The sequence below is a fragment of the Podarcis filfolensis genome, assembly GCF_964270895.1.
Source record: "Podarcis filfolensis genome assembly, chromosome: 4".
NCBI classification, from domain to species: domain Eukaryota; kingdom Metazoa; phylum Chordata; class Lepidosauria; order Squamata; family Lacertidae; genus Podarcis; species Podarcis filfolensis.
The window spans coordinates 58550199-58572732 of record NC_139607.1 but is presented as its reverse complement, the minus strand read 5'-3'; the positions used below and the strand labels follow the sequence as shown (position 1 = coordinate 58572732).

The following is a 22534-nucleotide window of genomic DNA, read 5'->3' as shown; positions in this document are numbered from 1 at the left end:
TCTAAAATGGAGTTTTCAGTTCAGTACTATATGAAAACCACTCTTAATAGCTTTCACTCCTAGAGTGGAGGCATCCAAAGAGTGCAGTGCCATGAGTGAGTGTTTGCTAAATTTCTGTCTTTCCCTTCCTTCCAAAGGCAGCAAACAACAAAGTAGTAAAAACAATGCAATAGTGCGTCCTCCATCCCCTTGAATCATTTGCTTTTCATTTAGATTTGTGGTGCAGCCCTCTTGTGGGCATATTATAGAAACACAGGGCAGGATCCTAATGCCCGTGAGTGGAATTGGGCTCTTTGCCTATTTCCCACTGGAGCACACTGTGCCAATGGAAAAGCTTTTCTCATGGAACCCACCCACCTCTCCCCCACCCCTAATGGTGTGGAATGTGATATGGGGAGATGGAACAGGAAGGAGGAATTGGTGAAGGAAATGCAAGTGGCAATCTGCTTTGTTTGTGCTCCAATTCCTTATTGTGCACTTACACACAACTGTGGGTTTGTCTTCTTCAACCCTCCCTTGATGTAAGTGGCCTGAGGCTGGGGTACACCTGTACTCCTGTCCATCAGAGAAGGCACAGTTTCTGCCTATTCTGTAGAGGACCTGAAGGTTTTAACACTCACAACTTGTTTTTAGATGGGTTCTATGTTTCGTTTTTTATTTTAATGTAAAACAGCTTTTATTGCAATTCTTCTTTTGATCAAAGGAATGCATTCTTAATGAAGAAAGAAAAAGTTGCCACTGGTTCTGTAAGTATTTTTTTTAATGTTATTTACATGTTTCTAAAATGCAACAAGCAGTTAAAATAAATTGTAGACGCAAATGTGAAATCAGTTGCTTGAAGGGGAGAATGTATTTTTGAAGACTCATTATGCGAAATTGAGTTTTATAGTTTTATATTGGGTTTGAAGAAGTATAAATCACTTATTCTACCTACATAATTTACCAAGACTATCCTGTCTGCATATTGTAATAACTCTCATGAACATCTTTTATATTTAGATGAGAATGTCAATTGTTTTGAAGTACCTACAAGCATTTGGCTGGTCATGGGTGTGGCTAACCGTAGCAGCTTACATAGGCCAAAATGTTGTAGCCATAGGGCAAAATCTGTGGCTCAGCACATGGACAACAGAAGCAAAAGAAATCAAAGACTACACAGAATGGAAACAATTAAGAAACTACAAACTTAGTATCTATGGGCTCTTGGGATTCCTACAGGGTAAGCCTACACATATGAGGCATCTGACTATTTTCTTTGCTTTTCCAAGTTTAGTTTCCTTGGCATTCCTACACTAAGATTCATGTAATCCGGGGTCAATTCTTGCAGTCATTCTCCAAGGTTGGCCCCTTCTTTCTGCTCATCTGCAGATGGCAAAGGAGGCATTTAATTGTTCATCAAGATTACAAACACTGCTTTAGTGTGATGCCACTTAACACATGCTAGGGAGATCTGTGGAGGTGGTATGCCAAAGGCATGCTTTGTAGGAAACAAACAGTTCAGGGAACCTCTTTGTTGCATGCATAATACAATCTGAACAAGGGCAGGGAACTGCTTACTGTGATTTTGCATGCTCTGGTACCTCAGGCTTCCCAGCAGCGTTGAGTCGCTGCTTGGGGTTTCCTGGAAGTTTGAAGGGCCCACTGAGTTAAACTCTTTACTTCATCATCTCTCTCCATACTTGGGAGACCAGCAGAGAGGATGGATTAAGGTTCACACAAAGCTATCTTGAATGGAGAAGCTGCTGTGGTGAACTCTTTGAAACTAAGTTAGATGAAATTCTTAATGTTGCCTTTAATACTGTTCATCCAAGGTCTTCTGGTTTGCTGTGGTGCATATGTGCTCACTAGAGGATCTCTCTCTGCATCTCGGTCTTTGCATCATCAGTTGCTAGACAGTGTGCTCCACCTTCCACTCCAGTATTTTGAAACTAACCCCGTAGGTCAAATCATCAACAGGTTCACAAAGGTAAGGAGCAAATACTCTCTGCCTGTTTTGTGTTTCACCTTTGGGAGGGTGGTCAGAACCTGCCTCTCATCCTTGGGTCATGGGAAAGTTACTCACCCTTTCCTGCCCCCCCCCCCCGGTGTGAATGCATCTCATACTGTCATCACTGCAAGAAGCCACTGGTCCATTTTCCTTTCCATGTTGACAGTGATGACAATTTCCAGTTGGAAGGATGCATATACAGGGCTAGATCATCTGAGTTTTTTCATCTAGAAATGTCAGTCCTTACTCAGAAGAAGGGCATTCTGGAAAGTTTTTTATATCCCATTTCTTTAGTAAACATATGCCCCACCCTTTTAATCAGTTTGCATTGCTCAGGCCAGCTTACAACAATTTAAATAAAACAATCAGTTAAAATCAGTATCTGTTTGAAAGATTCTCGTAGCAGCCTATCATTACCTCTGTCATTACCCTTCTATATCTCTTTTTCTTTAAATGAAACAGTAAAATGGCTTCATGTGCAAGAGAATTCTTGCCAAGGTTCAGGCAATGCAACAAAATCAACACCTCTCACTCTGTGGTACCCCTGTCAACTTATTCCAGCTTTTACAGCTATTTCCTATTTCTTATTTTTTTATGAGACCTACCCGGGCAAGTATCAACTGCAGTGTGACCTTGAATATATTTGATTATAAAAAAATTAAGAACATAGCAACAAAAGCACAACTATGTATAGCAGTGTAGCACTAAAATAATTTGCGCATTTATTTGGAAGTTAGAAAGAGTCTGATTAGGTGTATTTAATCAGATTGAAAAGACATCTAGGCTGCATTCACATGGCTGGTCTGTTTTGCTGACGTTTCACTGTTATTTTCCGCATTATATTTCAGTTTCATGTAAAAGCTGCTTCTGGAAATCTAGCAGGATCTAATGGCAGTTTTGTGCTCATTTCCATGTTAATTGCTTCTAGGAAAATTGTGTGAATAAAGTCTATTCCTGGAAGGCAAGTGAGGGATGAGTGCACTGTCATGGTTTACTTAAATGTTGGGCTTTGTGTTGGAAACTGGCCCCCTCGGGAAAGGCTGGCTCCTCTTCCCAGTCACTTGGGGCCTGTTGCCGGTGACCTACCCTGGCTGGCATCCAGACAGACCAGGAAGGTCTTTGATAAGCGACACCTCCCTCCTGAAACGTGCACACTCCTCTCCCCCTTGCATAGCAGCAGGAGAAAGAAAACAGTCTGAAAAGTAGTCTATTTGATCCTACTTTTATTCCCGAACTGTACACTGTACAAAAGCATGACTTCTCTCTCAGAATCCTCCGAGCAACTGACTCACTCCTCCTGGACACAAACAACAGGAAGGTTTCACTGAGAACACAACCCTAAGAACAGGTTGGAACTTCCTGTCCCACGCTTAGACCCATCATGTGATGTAAACATTGAGCTTATGCGCAGCTGCGTAGTACTCATCATAACACTTTGACCCTGTAGACTTCACTACTGCTTCTGTTTCTTAAAGGCCTAGGGGCAACACCTACAAATGCAGTTCTATGAACATGGTAGTAGAGAAACAATCAAGTGTTTTCAAATATATAAGAAGGATTTTTTTTAAAAAAAATGTCTGTTCTTTCCCCCCTCTTTCCAATTATCCTAGGATATGTTTATAGTTGATATACGTTTCCATTATTATCTACGGACTTGGTTGAACTGTACACTAGATGTGGCTGGAACGATCCTTGTGATTGTGTATACATCACCCCTGTTCATACTGGGGGTTATTCCACTTGGATACTTATATTTCACTGTGCAAGTAAGTTGAATAAGTGCCAGGCTGAGCATTCAGAAAAATAATAATAAAACATATCCTTGTTTTACTCCCATTTATTTTATTTTAATTATATTATCTAACTGAAAGGGAAGAGGAATGCATTCCTCTTGAGCAGTTGACTTGCATTGCACAATTCAGGGGAAAGTTGCTGTTCTGCTATCCGAGGCCTATATTTATTCTAAGATGTAGGGTACGTAGGAGGTTTTCTGGTCTAAGGCAATTTATATATTTAAGAGTTTTGTATGCTGCCCTTTGCCAGTAGGCCACAGAGAGGCTTACAACAATACCATATAAAACAATACAATTGAATCAAATCAAAACAATGCCCTGGTGCCCTATACACACTTCTTACCTGTCCCTCCCTTTGTCTGTTTTCATTAGCGATACTATATTGCTAGTTCCAGACAAATCCGACGGTTATCTGGAGCTACGCAAACACCAATAATTTCACACTTCAGTGAAACGCTTGTAGGTGTATCCACAATCAGAGCATTTGGACATCAGGAAAGATTTCTTAATCAGAACAAAGATGTCATCAATGAGAACATGGTTTGCTTCTACAACAACGTGATCTCAAACAGGTACTGTATTAATGATCCTAGGATATCATGGGAAAGGATTTATACACAGATTAGGAACATAGGAAGATTCCTTATACGGAGTCCATCTAGTTCATTTAAAGCAACTCTCAACTTATGTGGGGGTTATGTTCTGGGGATAGTGTGTAAATCCAAAGTTGAGTATAGTCAAAACACATTGGGTTCAATAGCGGGTGGGATTGCCAAAGTTCTTTTTCCAGAAGTAGCTTTTTCCCTGGACGCCCGCCCCACTTTTGCCCCCTTTTACTTTCCAAGCGCACAAAGCTGAATGCACACAAGTTAAATGTCTGTAAGTTGTAAGTTACCTGCACTGGCTGCACTGACAGGATTTCAGGCACCGGGGGGGGGGGGGGCGGTGTCTCTTCCAGCCCTACCGGGGGGGGGAGGGGGGCAAGGACCAGGGATTGAAGCTGGGACCTTGAGCACATGCTAGGCAGGTGCACTACCACTGAGCCACGGCCCTTCCCCAAAGCACCAAGCTATATTCTTATTTTAATTGATAGGACTGAAAATGCAGATATTTCTAACCAATTTGATAACTGTGTAATTGAATCCTAATTAATCTTGGCATGCACTTATGACAGGTGGCTGGCTGTCAGACTTGAATTTCTGGGAAACTTGATGGTCTTCCTTGCTGCATTGCTTGCAGTGTTCGCTGGGAGCAAGGTGGACTCTGCCACAGTAGGATTATCAATAACATATGCACTGAATGTAAGTAAGTAAGCATTTTTTTTTAATGCAGTTGCAGTACTTGGAAAATGGATTGCAAATTTGGTAGGAGTGGAATCATTGATGTTACAGTAAGCCAAACTCTGCGGTAATCCAGCAGTTCTAAGAAGTCTCAAAGTGCTGCCAACACATTGGGTTGGCTCCAGATAGGGGCAAGTGGCTCTCCAATTTGCAAATCAGGTCTCCTAGCTCATTCAGTTTATATTCCCCTTTCCTATCTCAAGGGACCCTCTGGAACGGCATGGAGGGGCTGCAGTGGGACAGGAAAATTAAGAAGTGTCTTTCTGCTCACACAAGATGCCTTTAGATCTAAGCCATTCAGTATGCCTAGCAGCATAACATTGGTTTTAAGTATTTCTTAAAATAGGATAAAGCTATCCTCTCCTTTATATTTTTTCTATGCAGTGACTGTCTAGAACCACACAGATTTTAACAGGTTAAACCCACTGCAACAAGTTCTATAAACAAGTATTTATTTATTTCAGATAACTCAAAGTTTGAATTTTTGGGTCCGAAAAGCATGTGAAATTGAAACCAATGCAGTCGCCATTGAAAGGGTTTGTGAATATGAAAAGACAGACAAAGAGGTAAACAGCTTTTGTGAAATGACGATAAGTATACAGCTTGAAATTAAGTAATGAAGATTTTTTTAAAAAAAATTAGTTGGCAGAGAACTGGAAGGCTCAAACCTTTCAAAGTTTAGGTTGTGATTGCTGCTGGAGCATCCTTTAAAAGGGTAGGATAAACTGCTGCAAAGAGACCTGCTTTCAGTTAGTCTCTGCTCTCCTGTGTAAGCAAAGAGGAGCAGGAACTGAGCAGGGAACCCTATGCTTTTTACCTCATTGCTGCTCAATGGAGCAGTCTCTGTGAGAGCCAGTTACATTAACTCTGGCAGGGACTGCTTTGCCACACAGTGATGAAGGGGACAAAAATTAGGGAAATTAGGAAAAAATTGGATCCCTTCCAGTCGGGATTCAGGCCTCATCATGGGACTGAAACTGCCTTGGTCGCACTGGTTGATGATCTCCGGCGGGCTAGGGACAAAGGTGAGAGCTGTTTCCTAGTTCTGCTGGATCTCTCAGCGGCGTTTGATACCATCGACCATAACATCCTTCTGGACCGTCTTCAGGGGCTGGGAGCTGGAGGCACTGTCATACAGTGGTTCCGCTCCTTCCTCCTGGGCTGCGTTCAGAAAGTGGTGGTGGGGGATGAGTGTTCAGACCCCTGGGCTCTCACTTGTGGGGTGCCTCAGGGTTCTGTCCTCTCCCCCATGCTTTTCAACATTTACATGCAGCCGCTGGGAGAGATCATCAGGAGGTTTGGGCTGGGTGTTCATCAGTATGCGGATGATACCCAGCTCTACCTCTCTTTTAAATCAGAACCAGTGAGGGCGGTGAAGGTCCTGTGTGAGTGTCTGGAAGCGGTTGGAGGATGGATGGCGGCTAACAGATTGAGGTTGAATCCTGACAAGACAGAAGTACTGTTTTTGGGGGACAGGAGGCGGGCAGGTGTGGAGGATTCCCTGGTCCTGAATGGGGTAACTGTGCCCCTGAAGGACCAGGTGCGCAGCCTGGGAGTCATTTTGGACTCACAGCTGTCCATGGAGGCACAGGTCAAATCTGTGTCCAGGGCAGCTGTTTACCAGCTCCATCTGGTACGTAGGCTGAGACCCTATCTGCCTGCGGACTGTCTCGCCAGAGTGGTGCATGCTCTGGTTATCTCCCGCTTGGACTACTGCAATGCACTCTACGTGGGGCTACCTTTGAAGGTGACTCGGAAACTACAACTAATCCAGAATGCGGCAGCTAGACTGGTGACTGGGGGCGGCCGCCGAGACCATATAACACCGGTCTTGAAAGACCTACATTGGCTCCCAGTACGTTTCCGAGCACAATTCAAAGTGTTGGTGCTGACCTTTAAAGCCCTAAACGGCCTCGGTCCAGTATACCTGAAGGAGCGTCTCCACCCCCATCATTCTGCCCGGACGCTGAGGTCCAGCGCCGAGGGCCTTCTGGCGGTTCCCTCATTGCGAGAAGCAAAGCTACAGGGAACCAGGCAGAGGGCCTTCTTGGTAGTGGCGCCCGCCCTGTGGAACGCCCTTCCAGCAGATGTCAAAGCGATAAACAACTACCTGACATTCAGAAGACATCTTAAGGCAGCCCTGTTCAGGGAAGTTTTTAACGTGTGATATTTTATTGTATTTTTGGTTTTTATGGAAGCCGCCCAGAGTGGCTGGGGAGGCCCAGCCAGATGGGCGGGGTATAAATAATAAATTATTATTATTATTATTATTATTATTATAGGGAAAAGCAAAAGCAAGAAGACCCTTTATTCTGGAATATGATGGTCCTTTTCAAAGGTTGAAAGGATCAGCATGCAGTGGGTTTTCCAAGAAGTTCCCATGTATCTGATGGTATCAGTTATTTCAGCTGATGGGCAGGTAGCCATGGGCCAGAGATTCTCTAAACTTTTGCAGCACGAGGATTTGTGCTTGTGCAACAGAATTTTCTCCCCTCTCCTTTCCCCTTGCCCACTCCAAATTTGCTTGGGGGTGGGGGGAACACAGAACAGATTTAGGGGGTGCACAGGGGAGGAGATGGGGCAAAGTTCCATTGTGCAAGCACAAATCCTTGTGCTAATGGGAAAAGTAGCTTAGTGCTTTCTTGGATAGAAGCCTGGGCAGGCAGCTTCAGCTTGTGACATCACCATCTGCAGTGGTGGAGGGGCTAATTTTATATACAGCGGTACCTCTGGATGTGAACGGGATCCATTCTGGAGCCCTATTCGCATCCTGAGTAAAACGCAACCCATGACTGCACGTCTGCGCAGGTCGCAATTCACCGCTTCTGCGCACGCTCGCGACGCCATTTTGAGCGTCTGCGCACGCTCGCCATGTCATTTTGAGTGTCTGCGCACGCGTGAGCGGCGAAACCCGGAAGTAACGCGTTCCGTTACTTTCGGGTTGCCGTGGAGCGTAACCTGAAAATGCTCAACCTGAAGCATATTTAACCCGAGGTATGACTGTATTGTGAAATACTTTTAAGTACACGTTTTGATGCTCACTAATTTGTGGCTTGTTTTATCGGCTTCAAAGTTTGTTTATCCATTTTAGGCCCCCTGGATATTATCCAATCGTCCACCTGTGGGATGGCCCAAGGAAGGAATAATACAGTTTGCAAGTTTCCAAGCTCGGTACAGGTCAGATCTGGACTTGGCTCTGCAGGATGTAACTTTTCAAAGCTGCAAAGAAGAGAAGGTAACGTGCCAAAATTAAGTACTCTGTCACACCTGTTTCCCTTTTAAAAATATATCTATTTAAATATATGTTTTCAAAGTTTGTTGTGTAATTTGTGGCTGCTGTTCTTGAAACTGAGTGCCCCTGGTTTAAGTGATTTCCTGTGGACAAAAGTGAGTTGGATCACTTCTCCGTCTTAAAATGCTGCCCATCTAACATCAATAGAGGGCTGTAACATGTCTGTATTCAATTGTGCTATCAGGCTGTCCCTTCAGTTTGGAAATGTAGCATTTTTCAGGCATCACAGCCCCAAGTACACACCAGAACATGCATAGGGCCTTGGTTTGGAGCAAACTTTCTTCTGGACTGGATTGTCAGCCAGTGTCCTTGACCACTTGAAAAGATGCTCCGTTCTTTATTACTTTATTTTGAAAGATGTATAAACTGCTCACATAATAAAATATCAGAGTGGTATGAAGAAAACAAAAAAATAAGCATAAAATGTGTACCAAAACCAATGACAATTAAAGTAGCAGTAGCAGCAGAAGGTAATCAGTGGACAATCAATTTTAAAAATCATTCAGAAAAGGTTTGTGTAAAAAAGAAGGCATTTAGGTTTTTGTTAGTGATCTCAGGACCCAATCTATATTTGTGTGGGTGGGTGCACTCTGTTGAGCTCTATGGATATTCCTGCATGGCACAAGCACTGTGGTTGATGTGTGAACCAGAAAAAAACAATCAGTTATCTACTAATGTTGGCCACTAACCTTTGCTAGTAGAGATTTCTTGTTGAAGGCTTTTATTTTTCAAGACTGTTTTGCTTTTTTTATATGGAACTATACTGTTTTCTTTGCATGTGTTAAGTAACATAGTGAAACTGCTCCCATTTTAAAATGCACATATATTTTGTTACAGATTGGAATAATAGGAAGAACAGGAGCTGGCAAATCGACTCTCACAAATAGTTTGTTTAGGATAATAGAAAGAGCTGGAGGCAAAATAATCATTGATGGCATTGACATATCAACTATTGGTTTGCATGACCTACGTGGCAACCTGAACATTATTCCACAGGTTAGCATTGTGTGCGTGTGTTCGTATGTGTCTGTATAATATCCACACATACAATTCTTTTATAAGCTTTAGTCTTTTGAATTCTGCCATTATTCTTTTTGCAATAGTTTTAATGAACTTGTCAAAAAATATTGTAATCCATTAGCTCCACTCGTTGATTTTGCATTGCATTTAACCACCTGCTGTCTTGGAAGAAACCAGTCCTTTACTGACTATTGTAGGAGAGGGGAAAATAGGGGATAACATATGAAACATGTATCAGGAATGCCTGCCCAGGGATTCAAGAATTTATGCCTAGTTAGTGGCATATTTCAGAGTTCTTTCCACCCCTTTCTCACTTCCTATTGCATGGGCTTCTCATTGCCTACTGATCTCTTGCCTTTTTTCCAACTGCCCTTCTGATGAAAACTTACTCTAAGATAACTGGCATGACAACAGCCTTTGGCTTTGGCCAAGTTTATTGTGCTCTGAAAGGTAGTGTGCCGTCCATTTGCCACAAGGGAATAGCAGCCCATGGTCTGTCCCTCCTGGTCTTCAGATTCAGCTAGCTTTACAAATAAATTTGCCATTTATTCTGTTTGCACTCAAGGAGGTTGATGCCAATCTATTGCTTCTTTACAAATATATCTAAAACCAGTCAGGATTTAATAGCTTGATGATGGGGAGGGGAGGCCGAGGAACAGCAGCCCTTCCTGACCCCACCCCAAAGTAATATCAATCTGAAACCTAAACTCGCTAATATTATACTACATGGAAATACTGTCTAGACATTATTCCATAGGACCCGGTCTTATTCTCAGGGACACTGCGGTCAAACTTGGATCCACTTGGAAGATACTCTGATCTTGAACTGTGGGATGCACTGGAATTGTGTGACTTGAAGAACTTTGTACAGTCACTCCCAAAGAAACTTCTCCATGAGATCGCCGAGGGTGGTGAAAACCTGAGGTATGTCTTAAACTATGTTAAGGGGTGAGCTAAGTAACCTGAAGAATAATGATCTCCACTAGCAGAGGAGTACTAGTATTCCAAAGTGGTTTTCTACTGATGAAGCTACCCACAGATAGTGTTACTTGGCAGGCCAAAGTAAGGGACAAAGGATGAAGAAACATTACCATTCTCTACTTGGATGTCTGTTCACCTTAGACCTATCCAGAGATTTGCAGGGTGGGGAGTTGTTCTTGCCCTAGACAGTCTGTCCACATATCCCCATATTTGCTTCTCAGACTAGCAGTGGTTTTCTAATGGGATATCCATATTCCTAGCACTGTTCACATCTGCGATCCTTTTGTAGTCATCCTTTTTTGTGTACACACACACAAACATAAAACCTGCATGCCTATTCACAAGATGGTGCAGCAGCCACCAGCTGCCCAATCAGAAATTGAGGCCTAGCGCCATTCGAGAGCACATACTAAAACTGTATTTCTGTTTTTGTCAGCATGGGGCAGAGACAGCTTGTCTGCCTGGCTCGTGCTTTGCTACGAAAGACGAAAGTATTAATCTTGGATGAAGCAACAGCCTCTGTTGACATGGAAACAGACAATCAAGTGCAATCCACAATCCGGTCAGAATTCCACAACTGCACAGTACTAACCATTGCCCACAGGCTGCATTCCATACTGGATTCTGATAGGTATGTTGCTATAAGTGGCATGTGGTTTTCCCACCCCTCTAAGCAGCTCCTGAAAGTAAAGGGATAAACTGTTTCTGCTTGGGCCTGGTGCAAACAAAATCTCCATCCCGCCTCAGTTTCCGTGGACTGTCTCCTCATAAAAAAGAACTGCCATCTACCTATTGAATGTTAGGTAGGTAGCACTACTGGATTCAGTAGAATTTGCCCACTGTAATACACACAAAGCTCAATGGCAAAGTGTGTTTGGAGCCACAGATTTGCAGAATCAAATTTGTTTGATGAAAAGGTAATTACATTCAGGAATTGGTCAGCATTTTTTTTTAAGAAAGTTCTTAAATAGGAAGATAGGAAGCTACTTTGGATCATGTCAGATTTATTCATCTACCTCAATACGGTTGACTCAGGGTTCTTTTGTCTTTCACATCACTTGCTATCTTCTGTTTAAATAGAAATTTAACCTTCAATCTTCAACAAGCAGAGCTTGTGCTCTTATACTGAGCTGTTCCTTGTGGAGGTCAGGAACCTTTTGCCTTCCAGAAGTTGAGACTCCAACTCCTGTCCGACAACAGCTGGAGAACCGCAGGTTCCCCTCTCCTGCCTTAAAGTAGTCAACCTTCATCCCCGAAATCTTTAATTAACAAATGAACTGCTTAATGTAAATTTTATTTTGCAAGTTGATCAGCTCTAACTCTTCCTAGATTAAAGGTTTCCCCATTACATTGTTTTGCTCTTTCAGGGTGCTTGTTCTGAACTCTGGAAGGATTGCTGAATTTGATACTCCAGCCAGGTTGCTGCAACAGAGAGGCATATTTTATGAAATGGTATCAGAAGCTGGAATACCACAGGAGGCAGACACCCAATCTTTAATATGAACAGTGATTATTATTTTCCTGAATTCTTCTACAAGAATTATAGCAAAAATTACTTCATTTTATAGGGAATTTTTAAAAAGAAAATTAAAAATGAACTGTGTTGCCAATATTAAATGTTTTTAATACAAGGTGTATGTGTCTGTATACATTATCGAAGTTAGCAAACTTGTAGCAGCTTATTAATTACAAAGAGCATGATGAGAATCAGTTTAGCCCCTCTGGCTCTGGAGCAGCCTTTGCTAAGCCGGTGCTATTTGTCAATTTCGGACTGCAACTCCCATCAACCTTGGCTATTGGCTGGGACCGATGAGTTGCAGTCTGGACATCTGACTGGGGAAAGGGAAGGCAGGCCTGCGAACACAGTCCTGATCATCACCAAGTATGGGGGGGGGGGGGCGGGGGCTTGTTACAATTTTGAAAAGGCATGGCATAAAAATCTGAAATGAAGCAATATAGTGGTACCTCGGGTTAAGTACTTAATTCGTTCCGGAGGTCCATACTTAACCTGAAACTGTTCTTAACCTGAAGCACCACTTTAGCTAATGGGGCCTCCTGCTGCTCCTGAGCCGCTGGAGCACGATTTCTGTTCTCATCCTGAAGCAAAGTTCTTAACCCAAGGTACTATTTCTGGGTTAGCGGAGTCTGTAACCTGAAACGTATGTAACCTGAAGCGTATGTAACCCGAGGTACCACTGTATTTTGATTTCAGTTCCTAAACACATACCCTGTTTCACTTCCTTCCTTCTAGTTTGTCATTATGGTTCAGGGTAGACAGTATTGCCTAATGACCAGATAACTCGCTACTACTAAACTCAAAGTACTCCCAACAAAAATATCACCTGTGAGGTCCCAGAAAATGCAAGTGAAGTAGGACAGAACTGCACAATTGGACATTCCCCACCATAAAATCCAGCAAATTCATTAGCCGGTGACACCAAGCCCTTCATTTTCCATAGCCTAGTTCAATTAAACGATAAACCAAGGTTTGTTACTGCCACAAGGTACAGTTAGCCTTAAGAAATGCGAAGCTTCTGTTCCAGCGTTTGCAATAAGCTGCAGTTTTCCATTCTGTAGGAATGAAACTGGGAAATTGCAATTTGTTCTGAACTGTGAATAGAAACTTCTCTCTTTCTCTCACTCTGAGAAGGCAAGGAGAAGAGAAACTGTCAGCCTCAGAACAAACCATGGTTTGGCATTGTCTGAAGTGGGCTGGATGCTCTCTAGAAAATCCTCAAGCTGCAGAGCAAATACTCTTAATATTTCAGAACACTGTGTGTGTGTGTGTTGATTATGGAAATCCTTCCAAGCCTTGACATACTTCTGCAGTAGCATTATTAAACTGCTATGTGGCAGCGAGATTCCCCTCCATCTTATAAACACCCTAGTTTAATGGCCATGACCTCATTTACATTCAATAGGGCAGTCTCAAAATAAGCACAACAGACAGTATAAAAGGTCTTTTATTTTGATAATACAAAAAGACAATTTTGTAAATGCAGTCTCCAAACAAAATTATCCTTTTTCCACACAGAAAATCCGCTTCAATTAAGCCTGCAACCCAGCTTAATTGTTTTATGTGCCAGTGCGAAAGGAACTGTAGTTCCAGCAAGAGATGCTGATACAAATGTTACTTAGCTAACCCATCCAGATTCCAACTGATGAAATAAGCCTGTCCAAGTCTTATTTTTCTCATATGTCTATTTTTTTATAGAAACCTGTGAGAACAATTTGAGTGTGTGTGTGTGTGTGTGTGTGTGTGTGTGTGTTTTAAAGCCAATGGCTTCAGTAAGAAAAATATTTTACTATAATTATTTGTCTAAAAATAGGGGCCATCTTCTGGTTTACAAGTTTGCCATAATAAGTTAATGTCCGAAATACATTTACTTCTTTGCAAAAGAACTCTAAATCTTCAAGTAAACCTTAAAACTAATTGGGTTCTGCAAGCTACTGCACCAGCACAGCAACTCATAGGGGGCACAGTTAAGGATGCCAGTAAGCCGGCTCCAGCATAATCAAATCAGTATGGGTGGGGAAGAAAATCAAGTCTGCTTCATTTGCCATAAACAGAGGCATGCCTTAACAGCACCTGAGTAAGCTGCTTTTAAAACAGTTCTTTAGAGCTAGGTCCACCAGAGATGGCTGCCCTTCTGCTCTTTAGAAACTTCTAGAAGCTATCCTGATCGATGAGATACCCAAACTATCAACGTCTGGAAGTCTGTAACAGTTTGACTTCCACGAAGCTTAATTTTACCAATATTTGACCTAAACTTGTATGGTTTTCGCTTGTAACTTTGCCTTGCCATGTAAAATCATCACTTGGCAACGTAAAACTTCAATAAAAATGGATTACAGAAAGCTGTGAGGCAAAGCTTTCTCTTCTTGCTAAGCTAAGCAAGAAAAGTAACCCCTTTAATATATGGAAGGGCTACAACCAATTTTTAAAGGCAACAGGAGTTGGCCTTGTGTTGGAAAGTTTAGAAAAAAATGTGAGATGTACATTCCTCTCATTACAAGAAAAATGCAATTTATGGTTGCATTCCAACATTGTGCAAGTGGATTTCCTCTCGCATAACAGGACTTCACCTTCCTCTCCCCCAAAATCTGCTACAAAGGGTCTGTCCCTCCCCAACCCCCCAGAGGAGATTGAGGGAGTACGCCAGGGCCATATGGGGAGAGGGGGAAGGAGAATTCCCATTGTGCAAGAGGAAGTTCATTTCTCACACAGCCATCTGCTGATAAAATGCTATATTCTATCTACCGATACTGTAAGGACAGCCTGAGAATAAGTTTGACGTTTTCTTCAATTCCATCAACAATCTCTGATTCACATTCTCAATTTATTTGGTTCACCTCTTGTTGCTGTACACCTAAAGAATTCAAGTCTCTTTAAAAGTAAAGACTGGTCTGCTTCTTTATATCCGAAGTAAGAAACAATGGGCCCGAGATCCCATGAGCTACTGAGGCTCACAAGTGGATTTCTTTGTATTTGCTTCTTTCAGCAGCTGATAACCATGAATTCAGAACACCTATGACTTATGACAATCTTTCAAAATCCAGATTTTAAAAGCAGTTTGCTTTGCAGGATGGGTTAGGAGTCAGAAGATCCTTAGGTTCTTAGAACTAGATGTCCAGCTCTTTGAATCCCGATCAAGTAGTTGGTGGTCCTACTAATAGCAATATAATCTTCAGTATCTACACAAAGACTACAGGGCAGTTCACACACAGCATCCTGCTCTTTACACAACTGGTTCTGCTCCTTGAAAACATTCTCCGTGCCCTTTCTCCACCACCACAAAAAAACAACCACTCAGAACTAGGTTTCAGCCATGTTCTTTGAGCCACATTGTACAGTACATTTCGCTCTACACACATGATTATGACGATCTTTGACAAAGTGCCTATATAGACAAACACAGAGTAACCTGGGCAATGAGATATAATGTTTGTTAACTACCTCCTCAACAATGGCACATTTTTAACCACCATAATTAGGAAAATTTCTGACCATTGTATCTCAGGTTTGCACATATTTGAGGGTGAGACCCCAAAAAACACTCAGTATTGTTTGCATTAACATTGCAACACTCTGTGAGCGTTTTGACACATTAGGATTACACATTAATCCCTATGTCATTAATTGCAAATTTAGAAGCAAATCTAAATCTAAAATAAGTAAACAATGAGATGTTTACTTCAATGCTGCAGCCAGAAAATACCAGTTTTCTTATTAACAAGAATGGAGTGTTTTCAAGAGTCCTGGAATATTTAGTTTCAATACTTTCTACAAAAGCATAGACTGAAATTGCTACTTCAACTTTTTTATGGAATGGTTAAAAAGACTGTTCTCTGAATTGCACAAACTGTAACAACTAAAGCAAAGGTAGAGTTATCTGCATTATGGAATTTTTCAGTAGTAATAACTGATCAAAACCGAAAAATACAAGTTTTACACTAGCCTCACTTGGGGCATAACATTAGACTATAGTTTAGTGTTACATGAATAAGTCTCAGGTGCAAGCACTCCCTCAAGTAAAATTTGAACAGGCTAGTCTTAATTTTGGATTCTTGCAATAAGCCAGCTTCAAAATAGTGGCTTATGAAGCTGGCTTCTTTCAGTAAACCATAGTTAAGACTAGCCACAGTTTAGGTTCTGGATGTAAAGCTAAACTGCATTAACAAAAAAAGGAAGAAAGTTTCTAACCTACTCACAACTGCCTGAGGACAAGGAAAGTGGGATCACACAAACCAGAGCCTCATTCACATAGCACTAAACTAAACCATAGTTTTAGAATTATGCTTGAACAAAGTCAACATACCATACAATCATGGAGTTTCCAGTGATAACACATACAATTGCAAACTTCCTTCAGCACATGAGTAGAAACCATAATGTTTGCCTCTTACTACCTTATACTAGAAATACTAAGAGGTGTCCAATAGTGATGATTCCCCATGGCTAATGTTAAGGAATGCATTCAATTTTTGGTAGGATCTGCAGAACAGCTCTTGGTAAAGTGCTACTATCTAAAGCACATTCAAGCTTCAATGCAACATTAAGAAAAGTGCTTTTAAATGCCATTTAAGATGAACTTCAGCTGTGCTATCTGCATTAATACTGCTACTGCCAGGCCAGTTCACAGTCAATACATATTCCTGGGAAATGCCAGGAAACAATGCCAACACTATCTCCCTCATTACTTCAGAATGGTTTAATTCCATTTTCAAGCAAAGAAGTCTTGAGGTTCTGTTGATTATTAAATTAATAAAATAAAATAAAATCATGCTTCAGAAACAATGTTTCTGATCATTGGCTTTCCTTAACAAATGAGCTCATGTTTTCCTGCAGCTCAAGTATTAACAATATTTTCTTCTTTATATAGCTAATCCCTTACAAGGGACACAGGGAAGGAACTAATGTACACTGAACAGTCCAACATGCTAATGGATTTAGGTTAGGACATATAGAGCCCTGCTTAGTTATGGAACTGAAGAAAATAAAATGGGATAAGAACACTGAAGCTTAGATGAAATTTATCTTTCGTAAATGCCTGTTTGGAATTTCCACAGCACTAACTTGGAGGGGCCAAGATCCCCCCACAATTCCAGCCTGAATGGCCACCCCTATTACCACAGCTAGATCTGGGTCAACGGAAGTGTTGGGTTTCTTCCCAAAGAATTCTGTAATAACTTTACGTATTCTTGGAATTCGGGTGGAGCCTCCAACTAATACAATCTCATCTACTTCAGTCTTGTGTAGATGTCCTTCTTTCAATACCTGCTTAATGGGAACAAGAATCTTCTCAAAAAGGTCTTCATTTAATGTCTCAAAGAGTTTCCGGGAAATTTCTGTTTCAAAGAGAACTTTTCTCCAAGGGACGTTCTGTGTTTCTGAAAGACTGCCCTCCAGGTCCTCATTCATCCCTGTTTTGATTTCTGAAGGGACATTTTCATGTTTGCTGTATACCTTGTTCTCTTCCTTCAAGGGTTCATGTTGGTGCTTCCGCTGTGGCATAGTAAGAGAAATTCTGACTGTGGAAGAGTTGTGAACTGTCAAGTTCAATTTGACAGCTTCTACAGCCTGTCTGAGTCTATGTATCTCTTCCTTTTTAGAAGGCAGAGAGTCATATGTATGATGCATCTCATCATATAGGTACTGCATCAGCCGCTGATTGAAGTCCTGCCCTCCAAGTTTGTTGTTACCTAAAATACAAAGCCGACATACAGACAACTCACAGCAATTGAAGACAATGATATGTATAACTTAGAAGTATAGAACTGAGGAGTTGGAAGAGACCATGAGGGTCATCTAGTCCAACCCCCTGCATGAACCCATAACCCCAAAATTAAGAGTCTCTTGCTCTACTGAATGAGCTATCTCATAAAACAGGTGGTTTCACTGAGCCCTTGAGAGGCTGCCACAGACAGCTGGTTGGCTGTACTGAGCTTGGTGCATCATAACCTGGCTTAAGCTAGTCATAAGTATAGGTTCATTTGGAAGCAAGTTCCACAAAAAAAATCATTGGTGCTCATTGTCCAGAAAATATATTAGGAATAAATGGGACACACAAAAATTAAGGCCAATAACTCGCCTCTCTGACCTCTCTATGTTCACCTCTTCATAGGGAAGTCTTACAGATTTATTTATTTTCTTTATATCCCACCTTTCTTCCAGTACAGGACCCAAGGCATTCATTCACGACTCATTTACTACAACATCAAGTGTTAATTTGCATGCATGGGCAGGCCATCACAAATGTAGCACCTTGGACAGGACTTCTACATCTTTCAATGTAATCTTAACTACAGCATTTTTTAATGAAGTCAGTTTACATATTCAGCTGCCCGCGATAAGCATGAGTGTATCCAATGGTATACAAGCAGGGAGGAAAGATGTAGAACCAACCTACAGCTTGCCGTATTAGAACTGCCAAGTAAAATTATTTTAGTGACTCAAACCCTAGCATTAAAGACTCTTCTTTACCTGCCATGGCTCGGGTCAGAAACATCCCTCCTTGCTTGTTCAGCAGAGAAACATCCAACGTTCCTCCACCCAAGTCTACGACCAGAACATTAGAAACATCAACTTTGTGGAGACCATATGCCATGGCTGCTGCAGTGGGTTCATTAATTACCCGCAAGATTTCCAGTCCTTCAAAAGATAAAATATGTTATCAATATTTTTATTTTTGCCTCCTATTCCATCTAGTAAAATAATGCTTCTAAACCAAATATGACGACTAAGTGGAAATTTAAGTATAAAATGATTAAAGCTTGTAGAGTTGTGTCTAACTCTCCTTCAGACAATAAATGGTTGTGTATTTGTAAGTGATTTTGTTTCCTTAATTTTGTTTCTAACTCTGCTTGTTATTCTGGAGAAATTTCATTCACAATTTCTAACGCTGCACAAGTCAAAGCCAAAGACAAGTCAGTGCTGGCCTACTATTATATATGCTCCAAGTATGGCATTATGAAAATAAACTGAGTTTAGCAAGAATACAAGGGAAAATATGCATCACCTGCAAGTCTTGCTGCTTTAATAGTGTAGTTTCGTTGTCTTTCATCAAACTCTGCTGGCACTGAAATAACTGCTCTGGAAACAGGCATTCCAAGGTAGTCCTCTGACATCCTCTTCAATTTCAAAAGGAGTTGAGAACCAATATATTCTGGTGTTACATTATAAGTCTCATTGGTTGCAATGGAAAATTCAGCAGCTCCCTTGTTATTAATAATCTGAAAAACAAGAGAAAAGCAGAATCTTTAAGCTGCTATCACATACATATGAGTGAGTGGACCCGCCTGTACACAGAATTACTCACTTAATTCTGAGTGAACATAGGAGTGTGCTGTTAAGAAATAAAATTCCTTATTTATTCATTATATTTATATAGCCATCTCATGACAGTTCTTTGGGTGGCTCACACAGCAAAAAAGTATAAAGTATACTCTAAAACAAAATTAAAACTCCATATGTATAGGAACCACAGAAACATGACAGAATTCATCATAGAGGCTTTCTTTTTCATTTAAAAGGATTTGTCTGAACTAGACATTACCTGAAATCACATGATGCATACGATTTAATTAATATTTAAGAGTGGTGTAAATTTAAGCAGTTCCCAGCAGCACAAAATATATTTCCAAAACGTAAAAACATACTCCTCATTTGTACGAAGCACTTCAAACCACAAGGCCTCAGCTTCACCTATTCCTAGAACAAATGAATCATCTCAGGTCTTCTAACTTATTACACAGCAGTGAGAAGTGTGGGTATCAAACACTCATTGGCAGTTAGCTGGTAAACAAAACATTAAGCTCACCTTAAATGGGTATCTGCGGCTCTCACTTATCAATTCTTTTGGTGTGAAGAGCTTCCCTATAAATCGCTTGGCGTCATACACAGTGTTCTGTGGGTTTGAATCTGCCAGCTCTAGTCCATCATATCCCACATAAATATCTCCCTCCGTGAATGACACTATGCTTGGAATGCTGTTGTGCCCACTTTCATCAGGAATTACTTTCACCTGCCCTGTGCCAGGAAGGAAAACGCCAACTGAACAATATGTGGTGCCAAGGTCAACCCCTATTACTTTTGGTGTGGGCATAGGTAAATACTGTTGGGCCAGGTATCCAGCTAATAAAAGTGTCAAAATAGCAGAACCTGAAAGGAAAGACAGAAAAATTAAAAGTCAGAAAATTAATCCCAGAAGAAGTTAACAAGACTATCCATTTTTTTCCATAGAATTATAGAGTTGAAAGGGACCCAAGGGTCAACCAGTCCAACCCCCTGCAATGCAGGAATCTCAACTAGATCATACACAGCAGGTACAATTTTTAGAACAGCTATTGTGTCACTCATAAATTATATTTTTAAAAAAAGCTAAAGATCCCAAACCATTTAGATTTTAATACACTTCATGGTCATTTTAGCTGCGTCTACTCTAGCTCTATAATATCATTTTTGAACTGTACATAATATTCCAAAAGGGGTGCATTATGGATTTGAATCAGAACATTTTGATACTAACAGTTTTATTTTTAATTCCTTTTCTAATAATCCTAGCACGTAGTGTCTTTTTCACAGCTGCCTCACACTGTTGGCATTTTCACTGTGCTATCCACTCAAATAAAATCTTTCTGATGAGTCATGGGCACTGCCAGTTCTTTGAAACAGGTCCATCAAGCCTTTTTCCAGTATTGGGAGATGGCAAACACATTGCCTGTGTAACAAAACTCCAAACTAGAAAGACAATGAAAGGCACCCTCCTAGAGAAAACCAATAACTTTCATCCTCTCCTTCTTCAACTGCTTCACTAAACACCCCTCTTCCTGTGACTCTACCAATCACTGATCAGTTTCCCAGAAGCAAGATTACAGATACTGAAGTCTGCAAAGGAAGTGCTTTAACACTTTCATCCCCTAAGTCCAGGACCATCCTGAGGCAAAGCAGCAAATGAATAGCAGTGACGCTGGTCAAATTATTTTGGTACCGGAAGCAGAAAATCCCACAAGTGCCTCTCTCCCTCCTGGGCAGTGAAGATACTATATACATGCAAAACCATTTGTAACTTTTCATGATACCAAAGATCAGACACCTGAGGTGATCACTTTTTTCCCTGGTTGGCAGCAGCTCCACCCCTCCCCCTCATCATCATCATAATTTATTATTTATACCCCACCCATCTGGCTGGGTTTCCCCAGCCACTCTGGGTGGCTTCCAACTGAATATTAAAAACAATACAGCGTCAGACATTAAAAACTTCCCTAAACAGGGCCGCCTTCAGTTGTCTTTTAAAAGTAAAATAGTTGTTTATTGCCTTGACATCTGGTGGGAGGGCGTTCCACACGGCAGGCGCCACTACCAAGAAGGCCCTCTGCCTGGTTCCCTGTAACCTCACTTCTTGCAGCGAGGGAACCGCCAGAAGGCCCTCGGAACTGGACCTCAGTGTCCGGGCCAGTATACCACAATACAAAAGCCTAAAAATCAGTAGAACTGTCCTACTGGGTCAGACCAAAAAATTCATCTGGTCCAGCGTCTTGAGCCCAAAGGGTCCCACCAGATGCCTCCAGGATTCATAGAATTGTAGAGTTGGGAGGGACTCGAGGGTCATCTAGTCCAACCCGACACGGGTAACCAGACACAGAAGAACACAGATCTCCTGCACTTTTAGTAGTTGTGCACCATTCCTACACAGCGAATTAGTGGGGGAGGAATTCTGTCCTCTTTTGCCTCAAGCCACCCTATAAGCAGCGCATGAAGGCGACGTCCCTCCCCGCGGCTGGCATTCAAACGCACAGGTAGACTGCCTCTGGAACTGGAGGCTCCCTTCAGACACCTCCAGTGCCCTGCGTGTACTCAAAAGCTTTCATTTTAGCTTCGAGTATTCCGGCGTAGAGCCCTGGGTTTCAGCGGCGGATCTAGGCCGAGGTTCCCCCCCGAAAAAAGCAGCGGCAGGCAGGCAGGCAGGCAGGCAAGAATTTAGGTGGGATCTTAACGAGGCGCCGAGCAGAGGCTAACACAACCACCGACCCGCTTTCAGCCGGCCCCTCTCACTCACCCAGCACCGTCATCTCCCCGGCCATCTTCGAAACTTCTCGCTGCCCTGGCCCGGTCCTATAACGCCCCGCCTGTTGTTATGCGTGACACTCGCCGGCTTCCTGGGCCGTTTACCGCTGCGATGACTGTACCTTCGCAGCTTGGGGGGAAAAAAAACCTCGCTCGACGCGGCGCATGCTGGGAAATGTAGTTCCTCTCATCATAAAGCCCCAGCGCAGTCCTTAGGCAGAGAAACTACAATGCCCGCCAGCCAAGCATCTCGTCGGCGCGCACTCTTACGTGCCGCGCTGACCCCTCCCCTCAAGACACGTCACCCAATCCGTGCGAAGGGGCTGATGGGACGTGGGAGGAACTTTCCGGTGACGTACAGGGGAAGAAGGAAGAAGGGTCTGTTATGACAGCCCTTCCTGCGCTTTGCCTGTCGGGAATGGTAGTTTGTTGTCTTAGCTGCTGCGTAGTTTTCCTGATGCTTATCGTTAAAGTTTTTGTTTAGTTTGCTTTTGGTAAACTCCCCCGGTCCCCTTTTAATAGTTAAGGACTCAAAGCCCATCATATACCACGGGG

General features: G+C 42.1%; 2 protein-coding genes across 6 annotated transcripts in view; one reads left to right on the top strand and one right to left on the bottom strand.

Moving 5' to 3' along the window:
* Positions 1 to 12044, top strand: part of LOC310761501 (multidrug resistance-associated protein 1-like) — a 36009-nt gene extending 23965 nt beyond the window's left edge. For 2 of the 4 annotated variants that reach the window (XM_083611477.1, XM_083611478.1), the window contains 12 exons: positions 704 to 746; positions 1000 to 1219; positions 1812 to 1966; positions 3598 to 3753; positions 4153 to 4352; positions 4955 to 5081; positions 5585 to 5686; positions 8212 to 8355; positions 9250 to 9408; positions 10190 to 10356; positions 10850 to 11044; positions 11781 to 12044. In XM_083611477.1, coding sequence (XP_083467603.1) covers positions 704 to 746; positions 1000 to 1219; positions 1812 to 1966; positions 3598 to 3753; positions 4153 to 4352; positions 4955 to 5081; positions 5585 to 5686; positions 8212 to 8355; positions 9250 to 9408; positions 10190 to 10356; positions 10850 to 11044; positions 11781 to 11916 — 1804 coding nt within the window. In that variant the 3' untranslated portion in view covers positions 11917 to 12044. Of the gene's footprint in view, positions 1 to 703; positions 747 to 999; positions 1220 to 1811; positions 1967 to 3597; positions 3754 to 4152; positions 4353 to 4954; positions 5082 to 5584; positions 5687 to 8211; positions 8356 to 9249; positions 9409 to 10175; positions 10357 to 10849; positions 11045 to 11780 lie in introns of all 4 variants that reach the window. The other 2 variants (XR_014547547.1, XR_014547548.1) reach the window with 2 other exon arrangements.
* Positions 12045 to 13358: 1314 nt separating this feature from the next.
* HSPA13 (heat shock protein family A (Hsp70) member 13) lies at positions 13359 to 22274 on the bottom strand. 2 transcript variants are annotated; one of them, XR_014547554.1, is made up of 6 exons: positions 21972 to 22241; positions 19734 to 20074; positions 18933 to 19146; positions 18398 to 18565; positions 16024 to 17616; positions 13359 to 15895 (listed from the first exon to the last, which is right to left on the bottom strand). XR_014547554.1 is itself a non-coding variant. In XM_083611629.1 (5 exons), exons 1-5 carry the CDS (start codon positions 21994 to 21996, stop codon positions 16937 to 16939), a joined length of 1428 nt encoding a protein of 475 aa, XP_083467755.1. In that variant the 5' UTR covers positions 21997 to 22274; the 3' UTR covers positions 13359 to 16936. The 2 variants fall into 2 exon arrangements, 1 of the variants encoding a protein (XP_083467755.1); XM_083611629.1 differs by having other exon boundaries at positions 13359 to 17616; positions 21972 to 22274.
* Positions 22275 to 22534: the final 260 nt, after the last annotated feature.